The sequence below is a fragment of the Anas platyrhynchos genome, chromosome 22 (assembly GCF_047663525.1).
Source record: "Anas platyrhynchos isolate ZD024472 breed Pekin duck chromosome 22, IASCAAS_PekinDuck_T2T, whole genome shotgun sequence".
Lineage (NCBI taxonomy): Eukaryota > Metazoa > Chordata > Aves > Anseriformes > Anatidae > Anas > Anas platyrhynchos.
In genome coordinates this window covers 10,852,013-10,867,498 of record NC_092608.1, presented here as the reverse complement: position 1 = coordinate 10,867,498, position 15,486 = coordinate 10,852,013, and the positions used below count along the sequence as shown (strand labels likewise).

The 15,486-nt window shown below is 46.2% G+C and overlaps 1 protein-coding gene and 2 long non-coding RNA genes across 3 annotated transcripts; all 3 read left to right on the top strand.

Moving 5' to 3' along the window:
- The first annotated feature begins 97 nt into the window (after positions 1-97).
- LOC139999299 (zinc finger CCCH domain-containing protein 11A-like) lies at positions 98-2,811 on the top strand. The gene is made up of 4 exons (XM_072027075.1): positions 98-395; positions 626-702; positions 1,389-1,581; positions 2,222-2,811. The coding sequence occupies exons 1-4, from the start codon at positions 98-100 to the stop codon at positions 2,566-2,568; spliced, it is 915 nt and encodes a 304-aa protein (XP_071883176.1). The 3' UTR covers positions 2,569-2,811.
- Positions 2,812-2,970: 159 nt separating this feature from the next.
- LOC139999282 (uncharacterized) lies at positions 2,971-4,342 on the top strand. The gene is made up of 2 exons (XR_011804659.1): positions 2,971-3,205; positions 3,417-4,342. It is a non-coding gene; the product is annotated as an uncharacterized lncRNA (long non-coding RNA).
- Positions 4,343-7,070: 2,728 nt separating this feature from the next.
- On the top strand, positions 7,071-13,018 carry LOC139999284 (uncharacterized). Its single transcript, XR_011804660.1, has 2 exons — positions 7,071-9,454; positions 10,355-13,018. It is a non-coding gene; the product is annotated as an uncharacterized lncRNA (long non-coding RNA).
- Positions 13,019-15,486: the final 2,468 nt, after the last annotated feature.

Below are 15,486 nucleotides of genomic sequence, written 5' to 3'. Positions count from 1 at the left end.
GTGGCTCAGAGGAGGAGGAGAATGTTGTTCTAAGGATATTGTTCTAAGATGCATTATTGGGAACACTCCAGATTAGTTTTCCTTAGTGCTCTGACAAATGTTGGAGACTGAAACTATTGCTGGACTCTCTTTAAATGTTGGTGCTTCTCCTCATTTCTTGATGATGACAGGGAAGGCTGCTAAGCCGATGGGAGAGATCCATGTGAAAACACTGGAGGAAATCCGTCGTGAGAAAGCTCTTCAGAGACGCGAAACTCAAGCCAAAGCCGAGGCTGAAGGGCATGGTAAAACTGAAGATTCCAGCGCAGGGGCAAGACCTGCTCGTGCAGCTCCCTCAGCACAACCCGGACCTGCCCCAGCAGAGCAGAAATCTTTATGGAGCACAAAACTAACAGGTGCTCCATAAACAGATGCTTTAATGCCTGCCCCAGTGAGGTGCTTTCCATCTTGAGCAAGTTCAGTTTGCTCAGGATCTGCTTCATGGATAATTGCTGAATGGATTGCACGTTGTAGCCTTTCTCTCTCTCTCTCATGGGGCACAAGGAAATAAATGCACAAAGGAAACAAGTACCCAGCTTTCTTTATTTCTGCCGTTGACCAAACTTTTTTTGGTCTTCTTTTTCAGGTGCTTTAAAAAAAGAAAAGAAGGCAGTGGAATTGAACCAGCCTTGTCCTAAACTTTCCTCTGTACCTGATGTACAGGTGAGTCCTCTGTGAAGACACACATACATTCGTACAATTTCTGATCATTCTGACAAGTTTGGTTACTCACCGTGTGCCACCCTCTTGAGTGTGTTCTTACCCTTTAGCACCTGGTAGGAGCTGCAGTGCAGTCTAAATCCTATCGCCAGCAGCATTTCCAGACAACTCTGTACTCCTCAAACTTGGAATCAGTCTGTTTATACCACAGCAACAAAGAAACCCTGTTAGCACCAGCTGAAATCTACACAGTTAACGTGGAGGGAATTCTTTTTGTTCTTACTGACTTGATCTGTCAGACATGAAGGATTTAATACAGAAGGCCAGAGTTCTGTGTTGAAGGAAATCAATCTGTCTGTGGGTACTGTCTAGGGGAACTTGTATGACTTTCTGCTGCTTAAAAAGAATGGGATAAATAGATGTACAGCAGAACACCCTAGCTGTTTAAAGAAGCTTGCCATAGTGGATATTGCAGATATGTGAGACTGTGTCCATAGTAAAGCATGGCTCTTGTTACAGGCAGAATTTTAGGGAAAAAAAGACACAACAGTAACCTGAACGATATTAATATGCTGTTCCACATCAAGACCATTTTGGAGGGATTGCTGATCAGATTTTCTTAACGAAATCTCCACGCACGGATTTTTTTTTTTTTGTCCTATTCATGCACTACTTTTCTTTCCTTCTAGCCCACTCAGCAGAGTGGAACTCGTAAATGTCCAGAGAAGAGCTTTGAAGAGAGACGGTGGGAGAAGTGGCAACAGCGAGAACAACAAGAGAAGCTTGGGAAGGAGGAAGCTGCTGTCAAATCTACTGCTGGCTTCTTTCATACTGAACCAGCAGGGAAAGTGGCAGCTCAATTTCAGGGCCGGGAAGCTAAAAGTAAGTGTTGAAGGTTAAGAGTTACTTAGGTTGTCTTCTGAAATACAGACAGAAGATGACAATTCTCATGCTGTAACTCTGGCTGGGTGCATTTTGCCACGCAATGCTACGAAGCGAAGTGTGGACTTTCTTTTTCTTAGTTTGTTTCTTTTCCTGCCAGCCAGATGTTAGGTAAGGAACGGGAGACTAGAAAATGACACTACAAATTTGGACTTTGTAGAACAACTTAACTGTGGGACATCACTGCAAGGGAGAGGAAGCTGGTACAACAGTTGCATACGCTCTTGTCCTACTCTAACTGCTGCTTTTCCCTTTCCTAGAGGGAGCAGGACTTGAAATATAAAAGCTGTCTATATTTGTGAACCTAGCTTGCACTTAGGATTGCTATGTGTCTGAGGTTTCCCTTGTCCTGGATTCTTATTTACTGTAGCTATTCGGTTTCTTGGTTCCTTTGTATGGATTATTGGTAGACAGAGTTTACTATGTGGAAAACATTCCTGAGAATCCAGGCAATGGTGGTGCAATTCTGCTGGCCAAATGCATTTAACTGTGTAGAAGGACTGTGGAAATGATGAAGAGAACCTGGATTTTTCCTGAGGCAGAGCAAGACTGTATCAGTTCTCTCTTCCTTTTACTCTAGCCAACTTGATGACATCTGCGAAGCCTTCGGGTGGGAAAGTCACTTTCCCCAAGAAGAAGGCACTGAAACGTAAGGCACCTGGGAGTTATCCCTCTGCCATAGCAGCTGTGGAACTCCGGACTGCCTTGGATGCTGACATGATGGGACCTCCAGCCAAAAAAGCAGCCATGGTAAGGCCAGGAGCTAACGCAGAGATGGATCCCTTGTTAAATTCCTACCCTCCTCTAGGAGAAAAGGTGGAAAAGGCAAACGTTCTGCAGGCCTTCTGTTTCCTTGGAAATCCAGTAGCTGTCTACAGGATGCTTGTAGAACCCTTCTGTATTTATGAGCTGAATGGCACTCTTTAACCGGTACTCTGATGCTGTGATTTCTCTGGTGGGGGGGATTTTGTCCATGAATGCCACGTTCTTAAAAGACACAAGATCATGAGTAACCTCCAGGTGAATGTGAACTTTCTTCAGGAGCACCTTGGTTTTGTATTTTGGCCACGGCTCCGCAATGCCAGAGGAGAAGCAGTGTGGAGGAAAAAGCTATTAAGGAATCTTTTACCCATGTGTCATAAATACTGTTTTGCTGCTTTCTAGGGTGTTTCAGACGTGCCGGAGCACTCCCCAGCCATCAGACTTGAAGAAAATCCCCCAAACAGGTGACAACCCCAACTTGTTCTTTCTCTTAATCAGTGTATATCCCCAGGGAAACATAAGTTCTGTCACATGTGGGAAAAAAGGAGGGTTCTGAGATAATTAAAGCCAAAATCCATCAAAGGAATAAGTCACCTGAAACCACTTTCTAGCAGGAAATCTAGCAGGATTGCTTAATTAGGCTTTCTTTAAATGCTGCAAGTCAGCACAGCTTTCCAGTGACTTCTTGGGTTGTCTGAATACCTGAACGAGGAGGAGGTGAAGTTCTACTTCCTCGTGAGGTGATAGATGAGGAGTAGTGTCCTCTGCCTTTTGGTCCTCAAGAATGCCACCTCAACTCCAGGTGCCCTGGCTTCACAGATAAAGCCCCAGACTGAAAAATGTAGCTGGTAACACATCGGGCTCTAAATGTAGCCCTGGGTTGATTGATAACAATCCCTGTGTAAGATTGAAGCGTAGGAGGGCTTGCCTACAGTTTTAAGAGCCGGTTTGCAGAAAAGGGATTTCCTGTTAAGAAATGGCATATCCTGATTGTTCTTTCTTGCTCTCCCAAGACCTGAAGTGCGTCTTGGAAGCCCGGCAAGATTTGAGGAGCAGATGGAGATCGATCTCGAGACCTCAACCTCAGCTTCTTCCCAGCTAGAAGAGGCACGCACATGCCGGCTGAGTTCCACGGGGAACGCGCCCTTATCTGCAGATGAAGATTTTGAGAAGCTACTTTGGGAAATCTCAGGAGGCAGACTGGAAGCCGAAATCGACTTAGACCCAGGGAAGGACGAGGATGACCTCCTCCTTGAACTCTCTGAGATGATTGACAGTTGAACCGCGTAGTCCTATGGTATATTTAAAAAAAAAAAAAAAAAATTAAAACTGTTCTTCTTGTTGGTGTACTGGGTCTGGCTGGAATGTTAACTTTCCCGGCAGCAGCCCATACACTGCCGTACTCTGTACTTGTAGCTGGAACAACAGATTTATCACACCAGTGTTGTGTCTATTGCTGAGCTGCGGTGGCACAGTATTGGGCCTTTCTCTAACCCTCCTAGGGGATGGGCAAAAAGTGAGGAGAGAAACATCACTAGGGCAGCTGACCTAAACCAATCAAAGGGATATTCCATACCATGTGATATCACACTCAGCAATAAAAGGTGGAAACGGGAAGAAGAGGGGAAGGGTGGGCTCTCGTTGAGAAGACGTCGGTCCTCCTCTTGAACACCGGCTGCATGCGTTGAGGCCTTGCTTCAAGGACATGGTCAATCAGCGCTCATTTTTGGGATGTAGAGAGTAATTTCTTTCCTCTGCACTTCCATATAGCCTTCATTTATTTTGTTTGTTTGTTTTCCTCCCTTCTTTTTATTTTCCCTTTTCCCCTCCCTTTTCCCCTTTCCCTTTTTATTTCCCCTTAGTTAAATTGTTTAGTTCATGGTAGTCTTTATTTAATTATTATAATTATTTCCCTTTAATTAAATTATCCTTATCTCAACCCGTGAGTTGTTCTTTGCTTTACTTCTCCCCCTCCTCATCTAAAGGAGGGGGAGTGAGAGAGCGGTTGTGGGGTTTAGCTGCCCAGCACGGTAAAATCACCACAGTTGGATACCCCGAGGTGATCCTTTTTCTAACTGAGGCTTTGCAATGAGACTTAAAGCACAGTCCGAAGTGGTAGAAATTGGCAGGATCTGCACTCAGTTGTCCTAAATTTCCCTGCTGGTCAGAGTTAAGGTCTTGTGCATCCGTTCTGTAACTATAGGTGGCTACCTTCATTATCGAGAGGACAAAGCACTTCTTTTGGCACAGAAAGATCTCCATTGGCACGCCACGGTGGCTGCAAATCGATCTTCTGATGGAGCGATGCTCTGAAGGCTTAAAGGTAAAGCTTCTTCCTTCCTCCCCCCTTGGCACAACTCGATGTTGGGCACATTGTGAAGCTTCGGTGTTCTGATTTCTCGGACAGTTGATAGCCAAATCCTGGAGTTACTATGTCAACTCTTGACTTTTACTCGTGTATGCCATTGTTTTGACTATACCTGTGTCAGATGATGAAGCTGTAGGGGTGGGAGGGAGCAGAATCGTTATTCCAGTGTGTTGTGGACCAAACTTGCTGCCAGGAGTGGGGGTGGGGGTCAGCCCACCCAGCCTTACTTTCAATTATCAGGGATGATCAACTGGTGAAAAGCAGCAGCTCTGCCATGTGGCTCCGCTACCCCCACTCCCTTCTCTTGTGCTGTACCAAAGTTCCCCCAGGCTTTGGTTGGTGCTTTTTGTTGGTGTGAGGAATCCGGGGCGAGCAGTCGGGACTCTGCCGCAGTCACGGGGTCGATGAAGGGTTGTTTAAGTGCCTCTTGGTTTTAAAAGTTGCTCCCCTGAGCCACTGGCTCTGCTGCCTGCTACAGCAAATGTTCGGGTGCCATCAGCATCGCGCTTGGGCGTGGGCACTGACCCCGAGGAGGACAGAGCTGAGATTCGGGTGTATTGTGTACCCTGCCACCAGCCATCGATTTTTATTTTTTTTTTCCCCTAGCAGATCAATTTTGAATTATTTTCCGAACTTTTCGCGGCACGGTAGGCTCTTCCCTCTATGATTTGTGAAGCTGTGGGGGCCCTCAGGTGTTTGCTGCTGGCAGAGGAAAAGCGCTTGTCGAATTTGTTGTAAATACTTAATGTTGGGACAAAACCACGCGTCTCTGTGCGTGTGTGTGTGTGCTGTGATGCCCCGGCCCCACCAGGGAAAACCTCCACCAACGAAACTGCTGCTGGAGCTCAAGCAGGCCTTCATCGTGCTGAAGGACTTCACAGGGACTTCTGCCGGCTCCGGGAAAAAAAAACAAAAATCAGGACAAGGAGAGCTCAGAGGCTGCGCCCACCTGCCCTCGCTTTCCCCTCACCCCAAGCCCTGTTCTACCATGATTCAAAGATCGAAGCTGAAATTCCTTGAAGTGGTATAGTCTTTATTGCAGCGCTGGATGATGCACAGGGGATCTCTCCACCTATCGTGCATACCCAAGGTGGAAAGCAGTCTTGAATTTATACAATCAATCTCTCAATATTCTACAAGCGCCTATACATATTCCTTACCTATCCCCCCCTTCCCTCGCTTCTCATGCTAATTAGCCTTTTGGCACCTTGCACCTGCGTAGAGCCTCCCAAGAATTGTGGGCAGGGGTCTTTGGGACGTGGGCAGGGGTCTTTGGGAGGAAGACCCCGAGTCTTCCTCACAGTGTACTTTTCACCTTTGGTCAGGAATCTGCTGAGTTGGCATGTTTCTTAATTGCAAGCGCTGGTTGTTGCTAATTCTTCCAGTTGTTGTATCTTTATAATGAATTCCAATGTCCAGTTTTGAGATTTATAGTCCTTATGTTTGTTTCTCTGTCCGTCTGCCGCTTCCTTATCATGAGTTCCAGTGTCTTGTTTCGAGATATACAGTCCTTGTCTGGGGATTGTCCTTGCCTCCCCAATGCCTCCCCAATACCTCCTTAATCAATCCCCCCTTTTCTTTTCCCATGCAAATTCTTTTGCATCAGATGCTTCTATCATTTGCAGTAACACAACAAAGCAGGCATCTAAACAACATGCACACAAATATTCCTAACACTACTACTGCGATTAGAGCAATGAAATCTTGTTTCAACCATTAGAAATTGGGCAACCAGGAGGTTAACTTATTCCATATTTCACTAAAACTAAACTAAATATGAAAGATCATCTTTACTGATCTCATGTAGGATCCTTGTCTGCTTCCATATTTCTTCCAGGTCAGTAGAGATCCTTCCACTCTGATCTACATACATACAACAACTTGTGTTTATTACTGTACAGACTCCCCCTTGAGTGGCCAATAACAAGTCTAGGGCCATCCGATTTTGTAATACTACCTGTGATAAACTAGATATCTCTTCTTGTTGAGCCTTTATAGCATCCGAAATTTTGTTTTCTAACTTCTCTATAATTGCAGAAATATTAACTATTGCCTTTTCCAATTCACTCACTCCTAACCATGTGATAAACCATCGAACAAAACTATGAAAAGCGGTGTGTCTCTCTATCAATGGATTGCTAATTTTTTGCCTGATTCTCCGGATATGATTTCTCAAGTAACCTCGAGGCACTACATCATGTACTGTCATATTGGGGACTACTGCTCCAAGAGTGCAAGTTCCCTTCCAGTTCTCGGGCAAGACCTTACGGGCTGTATCATTGCATAGCCAATACCACCCTTTTCCTTCTGGAACTGGCCAGCTGGTTGAATTTGCCCAACTGCTAGTTGTACTAATATCAATTGTTTGATTACAAGATGTCTGATTTCCCACATAAGTAGTACCCGTATTTATACAATCCTGTTTACCCATACCCTTAGGCGGGTTACGCCTTTGTACACATACATAGTAAGATTCCAATGGCACGAAGCTACTAACTTCTAGTTCCAAAACTTCTTCATATTTTTGCCCCCAAGATGTGTTTTCCCACAAATCAGTCCAAGATAAGTTTGCAGGCAAGGGAATGCCGATTGTGCTGTACCAAAGTTCCCCCAGGCTTTGGTTGGTGCTTTTTGTTGGTGTGAGGAATCCGGGGCGAGCAGTCGGGACTCTGCCGCAGTCACGGGGTCGATGAAGGGTTGTTTAAGTGCCTCTTGGTTTTAAAAGTTGCTCCCCTGAGCCACTGGCTCTGCTGCCTGCTACAGCAAATGTTCGGGTGCCATCAGCATCGCGCTTGGGCGTGGGCACTGACCCTGCGGAGGACAGAGCTGAGACTCGGGTGTGTTGTGTACCCTGCCACCAGCCATCGATTTTTATTTTTTTTTTCCCCTAGCAGATCAATTTTGAATTATTTTCCGAACTTTTCGCGGCACGGTAGGCTCTTCCCTCTATGATTTGTGAAGCTGTGGGGGCCCTCAGGTGTTTGCTGCTGGCAGAGGAAAAGCGCTTGTCGAATTTGTTGTAAATACTTAATGTTGGGACAAAACCACGCGTCTCTGTGTTGAGGGATGGGGATCAAGAAGCAAGCCCACTGCTATGACAGAGTCCCTATAGGCAGTGTGGGTTTTCTCTCTATGCAAGCCTCATTATTCAGAGGCAGAGTATGGCTTCGTCCATTCAAGGTCCAGAATCAGTTGTCAAATGCTAGCCAAAGCCAGTGGCTCCTGGGCTATGTGACAAACTAACCCTAGAGCAAAAACCCTCCTTGTCCTCTTACCTGGTGCCCTTTCTGCGATTCCTTTAGGGTGAGTCAAGGCTATGATCTCCACCTTCTGGGGCTGGTGTTTGAGCTATGTCCTACCTCAGTGCTGAGACTCTTTTGCCTCTGTAGAGGCCCTTTGCCATGACACGAGTGACGATGAGAACTAAAATCAACTAGACTCTGAAACGTTCTTGTTCCCAAGCACAGCTTTTTCACTGGATTGCTTGAACTCCTAGTTTTTGGCCGAGAAGCTATTGTTTCTCTGTGCCTTTAATAAGAGGCTTTCTCTGGAGCCAAGTCAGGATGGCAAGATTGAGCTGGGCAAGGCTATCGAGGAGGAAATTCAATCTTCCCAGCTGGGTGTCTGACCCTTGGAGCCCGGGCCAACTGATCTGAAGCGGCTATAAAAGCTTTATTTCGCAGCATCGCTGTCTTCCCTGCTCGCATTCTAGGCACGGTGTTTCTGCTGACAGCATCTTCCACCTCCTCAGCAGAAGCTGCTTCTTTCTTTAAACGTAGTACAGGCTGGACGCAAAGAAAGAAACTGTTAGCGGTGCTTTTAGCTATTTAAATGGGGAGAAAACCAGCCAATGTTTATTTCTTTGTCCAGGGCAGCCACGAATGCTTGCGTGACGTGGGCTCCTCTCCCACGTCCTTAATTGCCAAGCCGGTAGCGGCTCTGGTGACGTGTCCCGTGGGTGTCTGTGCAGTGACGGGGCTGCCTCACCCCTGTGTACCCCAGGACAGACCTTTGGGGGGCTCTTTGCTGCTACCACAGGGCGCAACCTGCGGGTCCTGGGGCAGGCAGGATGAGTGCTGCTGGGCCCGGAGGGTAGGCCTGGCCTGAGAGGAGACAGTAAAGGAGGCAGGTTTGGGGCTTAAAGCAGGCTTGTCCTGCCCCAGCCTTCTCCAGAACCTGTGTGCCTGGCTCTGGAAAGCCGTGACAAGCCATAAAATGACTCGCAGCTTGCCACGAGAGAGCTGCGGTGGTGGAGGAATGGCCGCCTCAAGGGGCTGAGGCCAGGCACCATCACGGGCAGGACTCGAGAGACGAGGCATGATCTTGGCACAGACAGAGAAGGGAAGGGGAAGCACTGCTCTGCTGGCCCTGAGCGGTGCAGCCCCAGGAGAAAAGAAAAATCTGTGTTTCCTTCCGCTGATGTCCACGCTGAAGGTGCAGAAGGGTTCCGTGCTGTTGCTTGGGTCAGCCTTGTTGCCAGGTTGGGAATGTTTAGCCTCCCGGTGCTTCGGTGCTGTTGGGCTGCACTCAGAGTGTGAGCTCTGGGCGTTATTTCTCAACTACTGCGTTATTGGAGCGTACGGAGCCGAGATATTCTGCGGATAGGTGATTTAAGCCACGTCAGAAACACCGCTGTGGCATGTGCCAGCGTCGGACGCCCGTTCGACTGATCGGGTGGAGCAGGTGAATTGAATTTGGTGCTGGGTGGCGAGGTGGTGTTGGGGGAGGAGCTAGTCTAAGGAGAGCTTCCTCTTGCTCTGCTCCTTCCCATCTCAAATGGCCGCTTCCTGGGGAGATGGGTTCGTTGGGAAGTTAACTACAACGTTACAGTGAGGATGAGGAATCCTCTTTAGTCCCGTAGGTATTTGCTGCCAGGCCGCAGCGTTGATTTCAGAAATTGTATTTAAAAAAGGAAAAAGAAAGGAAATCTGTATTCTTTAACATACTCTCTTTTCTCGGAGAGTAGATGTAGGAGCTTCAGCAGTGCCCTTCCTCCCGAAATGATTCCCAGTGTCTGCTCAGACACTGAGGAGGAAAATAGAGGAGAGCCACCCGATATAAATAAAGGCAAGAAGGGCTCATGGATTAAGGGAGAACCACTACTTAAAAAATTGGTGCTCTCTACAAACCGGTTAAGGGTTTGGGACCTGCAGGTGCTGCCTACACCTGTGTGCGTTGCAGTCGTGCCTGTTGCCACTGAGCAAAACGGGGAGAGCTGCTTTGTCGAACGCGGCGTGTTAAAGCACGTGACACTGCCTGGAAGAAAAGCACGGACTTCTTCCCTCGTGTGGGACTTCTTCCCTAGCGATCTGTGGTTTACCTGATGGTTTCCCATAAGCTGTGAATGTTTAAAAGAAAAAAAACAACAAAACCCAACCCCAGCGTTGAGAGTGGTGAGGCAGATCCTCACCTGGGGACTCAGAATCAGCGGTGACATCACCATGCGAAGCATTGTGTGCGCTTCGGGTCGGGGCTGCTGCGAGCCTCGCAGCGGGGAGGGAGAGCGGATCCAGGGTGCCTCTGTGTCAGGCCTGTGCCCTGGTGGCTTTGTGAGCACTGAGAGTTTGACTCCTGTGTTCCCAGCTTTCGCTTGCGCACCTGCAATGTGGCAGAGCCAGCGAGCTGCTTCCTCAGCTGGAGGAGGAAGAGGAGTGACCTCAACATTGCCGAGGTAAAGCACAATTATTGAAAAGATTTGGCAAAGATGTGGGTTGTAGCAGCGCGGCTGCTGCAGCTGCAGCAGATCCTGGAGTATTGGAGAAGATAGAGAGGGGTTTCTTGGTGAAAAGAATGCTGTTAAAAGTGTTTTCATGCCAGAAATTAGGAGAAACGCCTCTGTTGTTTGACATCCTCTATTGACTTGGCACATTGGCATTACAGCGTACCCTGGCACGCTGTTTGTATGGAAAAAAAAGGTCTTTTAGTCAGGGCAGGCCAGAAACCTGCCTTGGCACTTCCACATCGCAGCAATGCTTACAGACCCTGCATCCTGGCTGCCAGGCCAGGATCTAAATCCGATGGTGCTGTTGGTAAACTGAAGCTCAGGAAGCGCTTCTGGGTTTTTCTGTACTTCCATGTGAATTTTTACCCTCTGAAGATGGTGTATTAAGCTATTTTTGTAACAACAACTAGGTTTAAAAGCAGTTTCAGTTTAACATCTACATGCTTGGGTGTTATTAACAGAGCTTTGTATACTGAGCTGGTGCTTGGTAGGAGAAAAAACATAAACCTTCCCTGGGAAACTTGGACCCCCTCAGCTACATACTGCTATGAGGAAACTCAGATGTAAGAACACACTTAAATAACACATCAGCAGAGCTGTTGTGCTCCTGACCACCAAAGGCACCTTTTTCCAACACCGTCGTACTGGAAGTTGATGCAGCTGGTTCCATCCGTAACGTGGGACTGTACAGTGCTGTAAAAGAAATATTTTCTCACAGCTTTGGAGAAAGTGAAGCAGAGAAAACCACGCATAACCACTGGTACCTGGACCCCAAACTGCCACAGACTGACAGCGATGCCCACTGGATATCTCCTGCTGCCTTCTGACTGCTCCAGCAGAAGTCCCGTTTGAATTAGCCAGCAGGTCCCTCTGAGTGGCTTTGCTGAAACTCCTGCCGTAGGAAGTATCCTACTGGAGCCAAGTTGCTAAACTGATGTGTGGTTTTCCCTTAACCCCCTCAGCCCTGACTTTGCAGCTCCTGACGACACTGCCAACGTGTGCAGTGTCACCGTGTGCCAACTAGGTGCCAGCTGCCATGGTTTATAGATTGTAAAATGAGTGATTTGGGACTCGTGAGCACTGAGAACAGGTTAGCAATTGCTTAAGAGCTTTACTTGTGTCGCTCTGGGGCAGGGAGATGGGTGAAACATCTTAGGCTTGAAAGTGATTCCCTGCAGAGGGACGTTCTCAGATCTGCACAACAGATCTGTCGTTCTGGTCACCTTATTAGATCCCTGCTTGAGAGGGTGCTTGCAAGAATCAATTCCTCTTCACCTTGATGTGTCAAGCTAAAGAGAAATCTGTGCTGCAGCACTGTCTGATCAGACGAGTGCCTCGGTTCAGGATTGTTCTTTGACAGCTGCAGAAACACCAGGACGATCAGCGCCTTCAGAACAGATTGATTTGATCTTGAGGCTGTCATAAAACAGGTCCCTGAAGTTTGAAGACTCTTCAAATAGTTTGGGCCAGCAAGGAGCAGCTGTACCTGGCGGCTGCGGTAACTCGGGGCTCAGAGTCTCAGAGAGCGTGCTGAAAGGTGACCCCCAGCTGGCTGCTGGAGGAAGCTGAGGCAGCGTTCAGCTCTAACCTTTGCCTTCTTGGCTGGCATCTTTGCACTCCTGCTGTCAGTGGGTGTTGAGTGTCCTTCCTCCCAGCCTCAGCACGTGCCCTCAGATGTAGGCAGCGTTTAGCAGCTAGAATTCACTCCAATATAAAGAGTACAAATCATGCGTTTTCTGCTTTTGCTTTGGAACTCTTAGCTTGAGGTTTTCCTGCAGGCCATGAGGTTTCTTGCAGCAGCAGGGATGAGTTCTGTTAGCAAGAGGCTGTTCTGTGCTTCGACTGTGGGAAGACGAATGGTTACCTGTGCACCGTGAAATAGAACTTGACACCTAGCACACCGCACTTGCAGCCTGTGGGGTGCTTTAACAAGCAGGTAAATTAGCAGAGGCTGTTTTGCAGCCGGGGTGATGCTGGGTGATTAAAAAGCAGGGGCAGAACAAGGAGTTTCTGGTGTTTGTTCTTGCTTGTCATCTGACTCTCCACTTCCACTGTTCTTTAAAAAAAAACAAAAAACAAAAAACAAAAACCCAAGGGGTAAGCATCTTGAATATCTTTATTATAAATGGAAGGCACAAAACAAGCCAGCAACAGAGACTGTCCAAGAGAAATACTTGGTGCTTTATAAACAAACAAGGAAGTACCCTTAGGTGGGTGTGATAATCCTCCTCTAACGCGTTTTTGGAGTGCAAAAATAGATTTGTTCCTTTCTTGCTCTTCTCTCCAGGACAAAGGCAGAATAGCCAACTGCAAAGTTAGACCAGGGAGGTCAGTTTGTTCCATACTGAGAAAGACAAGCCTGTAAAACAAACTAGACAGATTTTCTTTGTGTTATTTATCTTCCTTCAGCAAAGGCAAAGTTTATGACACTTGTTGGTGTGTGTATATATATTTATCCAGTGCTCTCACAACAAAATTTTGATTTGAAGAGGGCACACAGATCTGATTTTTTTTTTTCCCAGTAACTAGTATAATAAGCACTGGTATTTTTGTATAAAAACAGAAAAATACAAAACAAAAGACTGAATATTATGTGGTATGCATGACATTAAAAAAAAAAAAATGGTGGTTTCAAAGCAATATGTACCCTGGTGTGTTTCCCAAATCCTAGAGTCCAGCTTAAAGTGCACCTGATCTGTATTGCATTTTGATATTAATCTCTATGTACAATGTTTTGCATGTAAAATATATGGGTTTTGGAAGAAATAAAATAAAAAAAATTAAAAAAAATTTCAAAGTCCACTCCCAACCACCATAAAACCCATTAGGAACTCAACGAAATGCAACGGAAACCACAAAACTCTTCAAAAACACCCCAAAAGCGAACCGGATCAGAAGAAAAAAAGTGATTTAACCCACCAAAAAACCTTAAACCTACCTGATGTTCTGCTAAATGTACAATACACTCCCAACCACCATAAAACCCAATGGAAACCCAACAAAACCCAACGGTGACCCCAAAACACGTCAAAAACACCCCAAGAAATAAATGGATCAGAAGAAAAAAAAACAAAAACTATGAATTTCCCCCCAAAACCACCCGAAACTCACCTGATCTTCTCCAAATCCCACATTTCACTCCCATTCACCATAATGACCAACAAGAACCCAACGAAACCCAATGAAGACCCCAAAACACCTCAAAACCACCCCAAAATAAACCCAAATCCTAAAATAACCCAAAATGCCATGATTTCACCCCAAAAAACCCTTAAACCTACCTGATGTTCTCCAAAACCCACAATTTACCATTTTCCACCATGATGACCAACGACAACCCAACAAAACCCAACGGTGACCCCCAAACACCTCAAAAACTTCCCAAAAATGAATGGGACCACCCCAAAAAACAGAAGAAAACCCCAAAAACCATGAATCTGTCCAAAAGTCCCCCTAAACCTACCTGATGTTCTCCAAAATCCACAATTTACCATTTTCCACCATAATTACCACGGAAAACCCAACGAAACCCAACGGAGACCCCAAAACACGTCAAAAACACCCCAAAAAAGAACGGGATCACCCCCAAAACTGGAAGAAAATCCCCCAAATGCATAGATCCACCCCAAAGCCACCCTAAACCTTCCTGATGTTCTCCAAAACCCACAATGTACCCTTTTCCACCACGATGACCACGGAAAACCCAACGAAAACCAATGCAGACCCCAAAACACGTCAAAACCCCCCAAAAAAGAACGGGATCACCCCAAAAACAGAAGAAAATCCTAAAAATCAGAAGAAAATCCCAAAACCATAGATCCACCCCAAAACCACCCTAAATCTACCTGATGTTCTCCAAATCCCAAGGTCCACTCCCAACCAACATAAAAACCATTAGGAACTCAACGAAACGCAACGGAAACCCCAAAACACATCAAAAACATCCCAAAAAATAACAGGATCAGAAGAAAAAACGTGCTTTAACCCCAAAAAAAAACCTTAAACGCACCTGATGTTCTCCAAAACCCACAATTTACCATTTTCCACCATGATGACCAACGAGAACCCAACGGAGACCTCAAAACATGTCAAAAACACCCCAAACAAAAACAGGATCAACCCCAAAAATGAAAGAAAACCCCAAAAACCATAGATCCACCCCAAAAGTCCCCCTAAACCTACCTGATGTTCTCCAAAACCCACGATTTACCCTTTTGCACCATGATGACCAACAAGAACCCAACTAAAACCCAGCGGAAACCCAAAAACACGTCAAAAACACCCCAAAAAAGAACAGGATCACCCCCAAAAATGAAAGAAAACCCCAAATACCATGAATCCACCCCAAAAGTCCCCCGAAACCTACCTGATGTTCTCCAAAACCTGCAATTTACCCTTTTCTACAATGATGACCAACAAGAACCCAACTAAAACCCAACGGAAACCCCATAACACGTCAAAAACACCCCAAAAGCGAACCGGATTAGAAGAAAAAACGTGATTTAACCCCCAAAAAAACCTTAAACCTACCTGAAGTTCTCCTAAATGTACAGTCCACTACCAACCACCATAAAACCCAACGGAAACCCAACAAAACCCACCTCAAAACCACCCCAAAATCAACCCAGATCCTAAAAAAAAAAAAAAAAAAAAAAAACAAATGATAAAAAAAGAAATTATGATAGTTGATAGAAGTAATGGGCAAAATACGTGCAGGATGATTGTTAGGAATATATTAGTTGTGAAGAATTTAAGAAAGCACAAAAGCTGCCCACCTGAGTAAAACCACGACAGTCCTTTTTGGCGCCCAACGTGGGGCTCGAGGAATTTCAGATAAGGATGATAGTTGATAGAAGTAATGGGCAAAATATGTGCAGGATGATTGTTAGGAATGCATTAGTTGTGAAGAATTTAAGAAAGCACAAAAGGACTGTGGTGGTTTTACTCAGGTGGGCAGCCGAGCTCCACCACAGCCACTCTGTCACTCCCCCTC

Excerpts from the sequence above, each read along its gene's own strand:
- LOC139999299 (XM_072027075.1), top strand. The coding sequence starts at position 98 with ATGTTGGAGACTGAAACTATTGCTGGACTCTCTTTAAATGTTGGTGCT. Across the intron at positions 396-625 it reads ATGGAGCACAAAACTAACAG|GTGCTTTAAAAAAAGAAAAG; the intron begins GTGCTCCATAAA and ends CTTCTTTTTCAG. Across the intron at positions 703-1,388 it reads CCTCTGTACCTGATGTACAG|CCCACTCAGCAGAGTGGAAC; the intron begins GTGAGTCCTCTG and ends CTTTCCTTCTAG.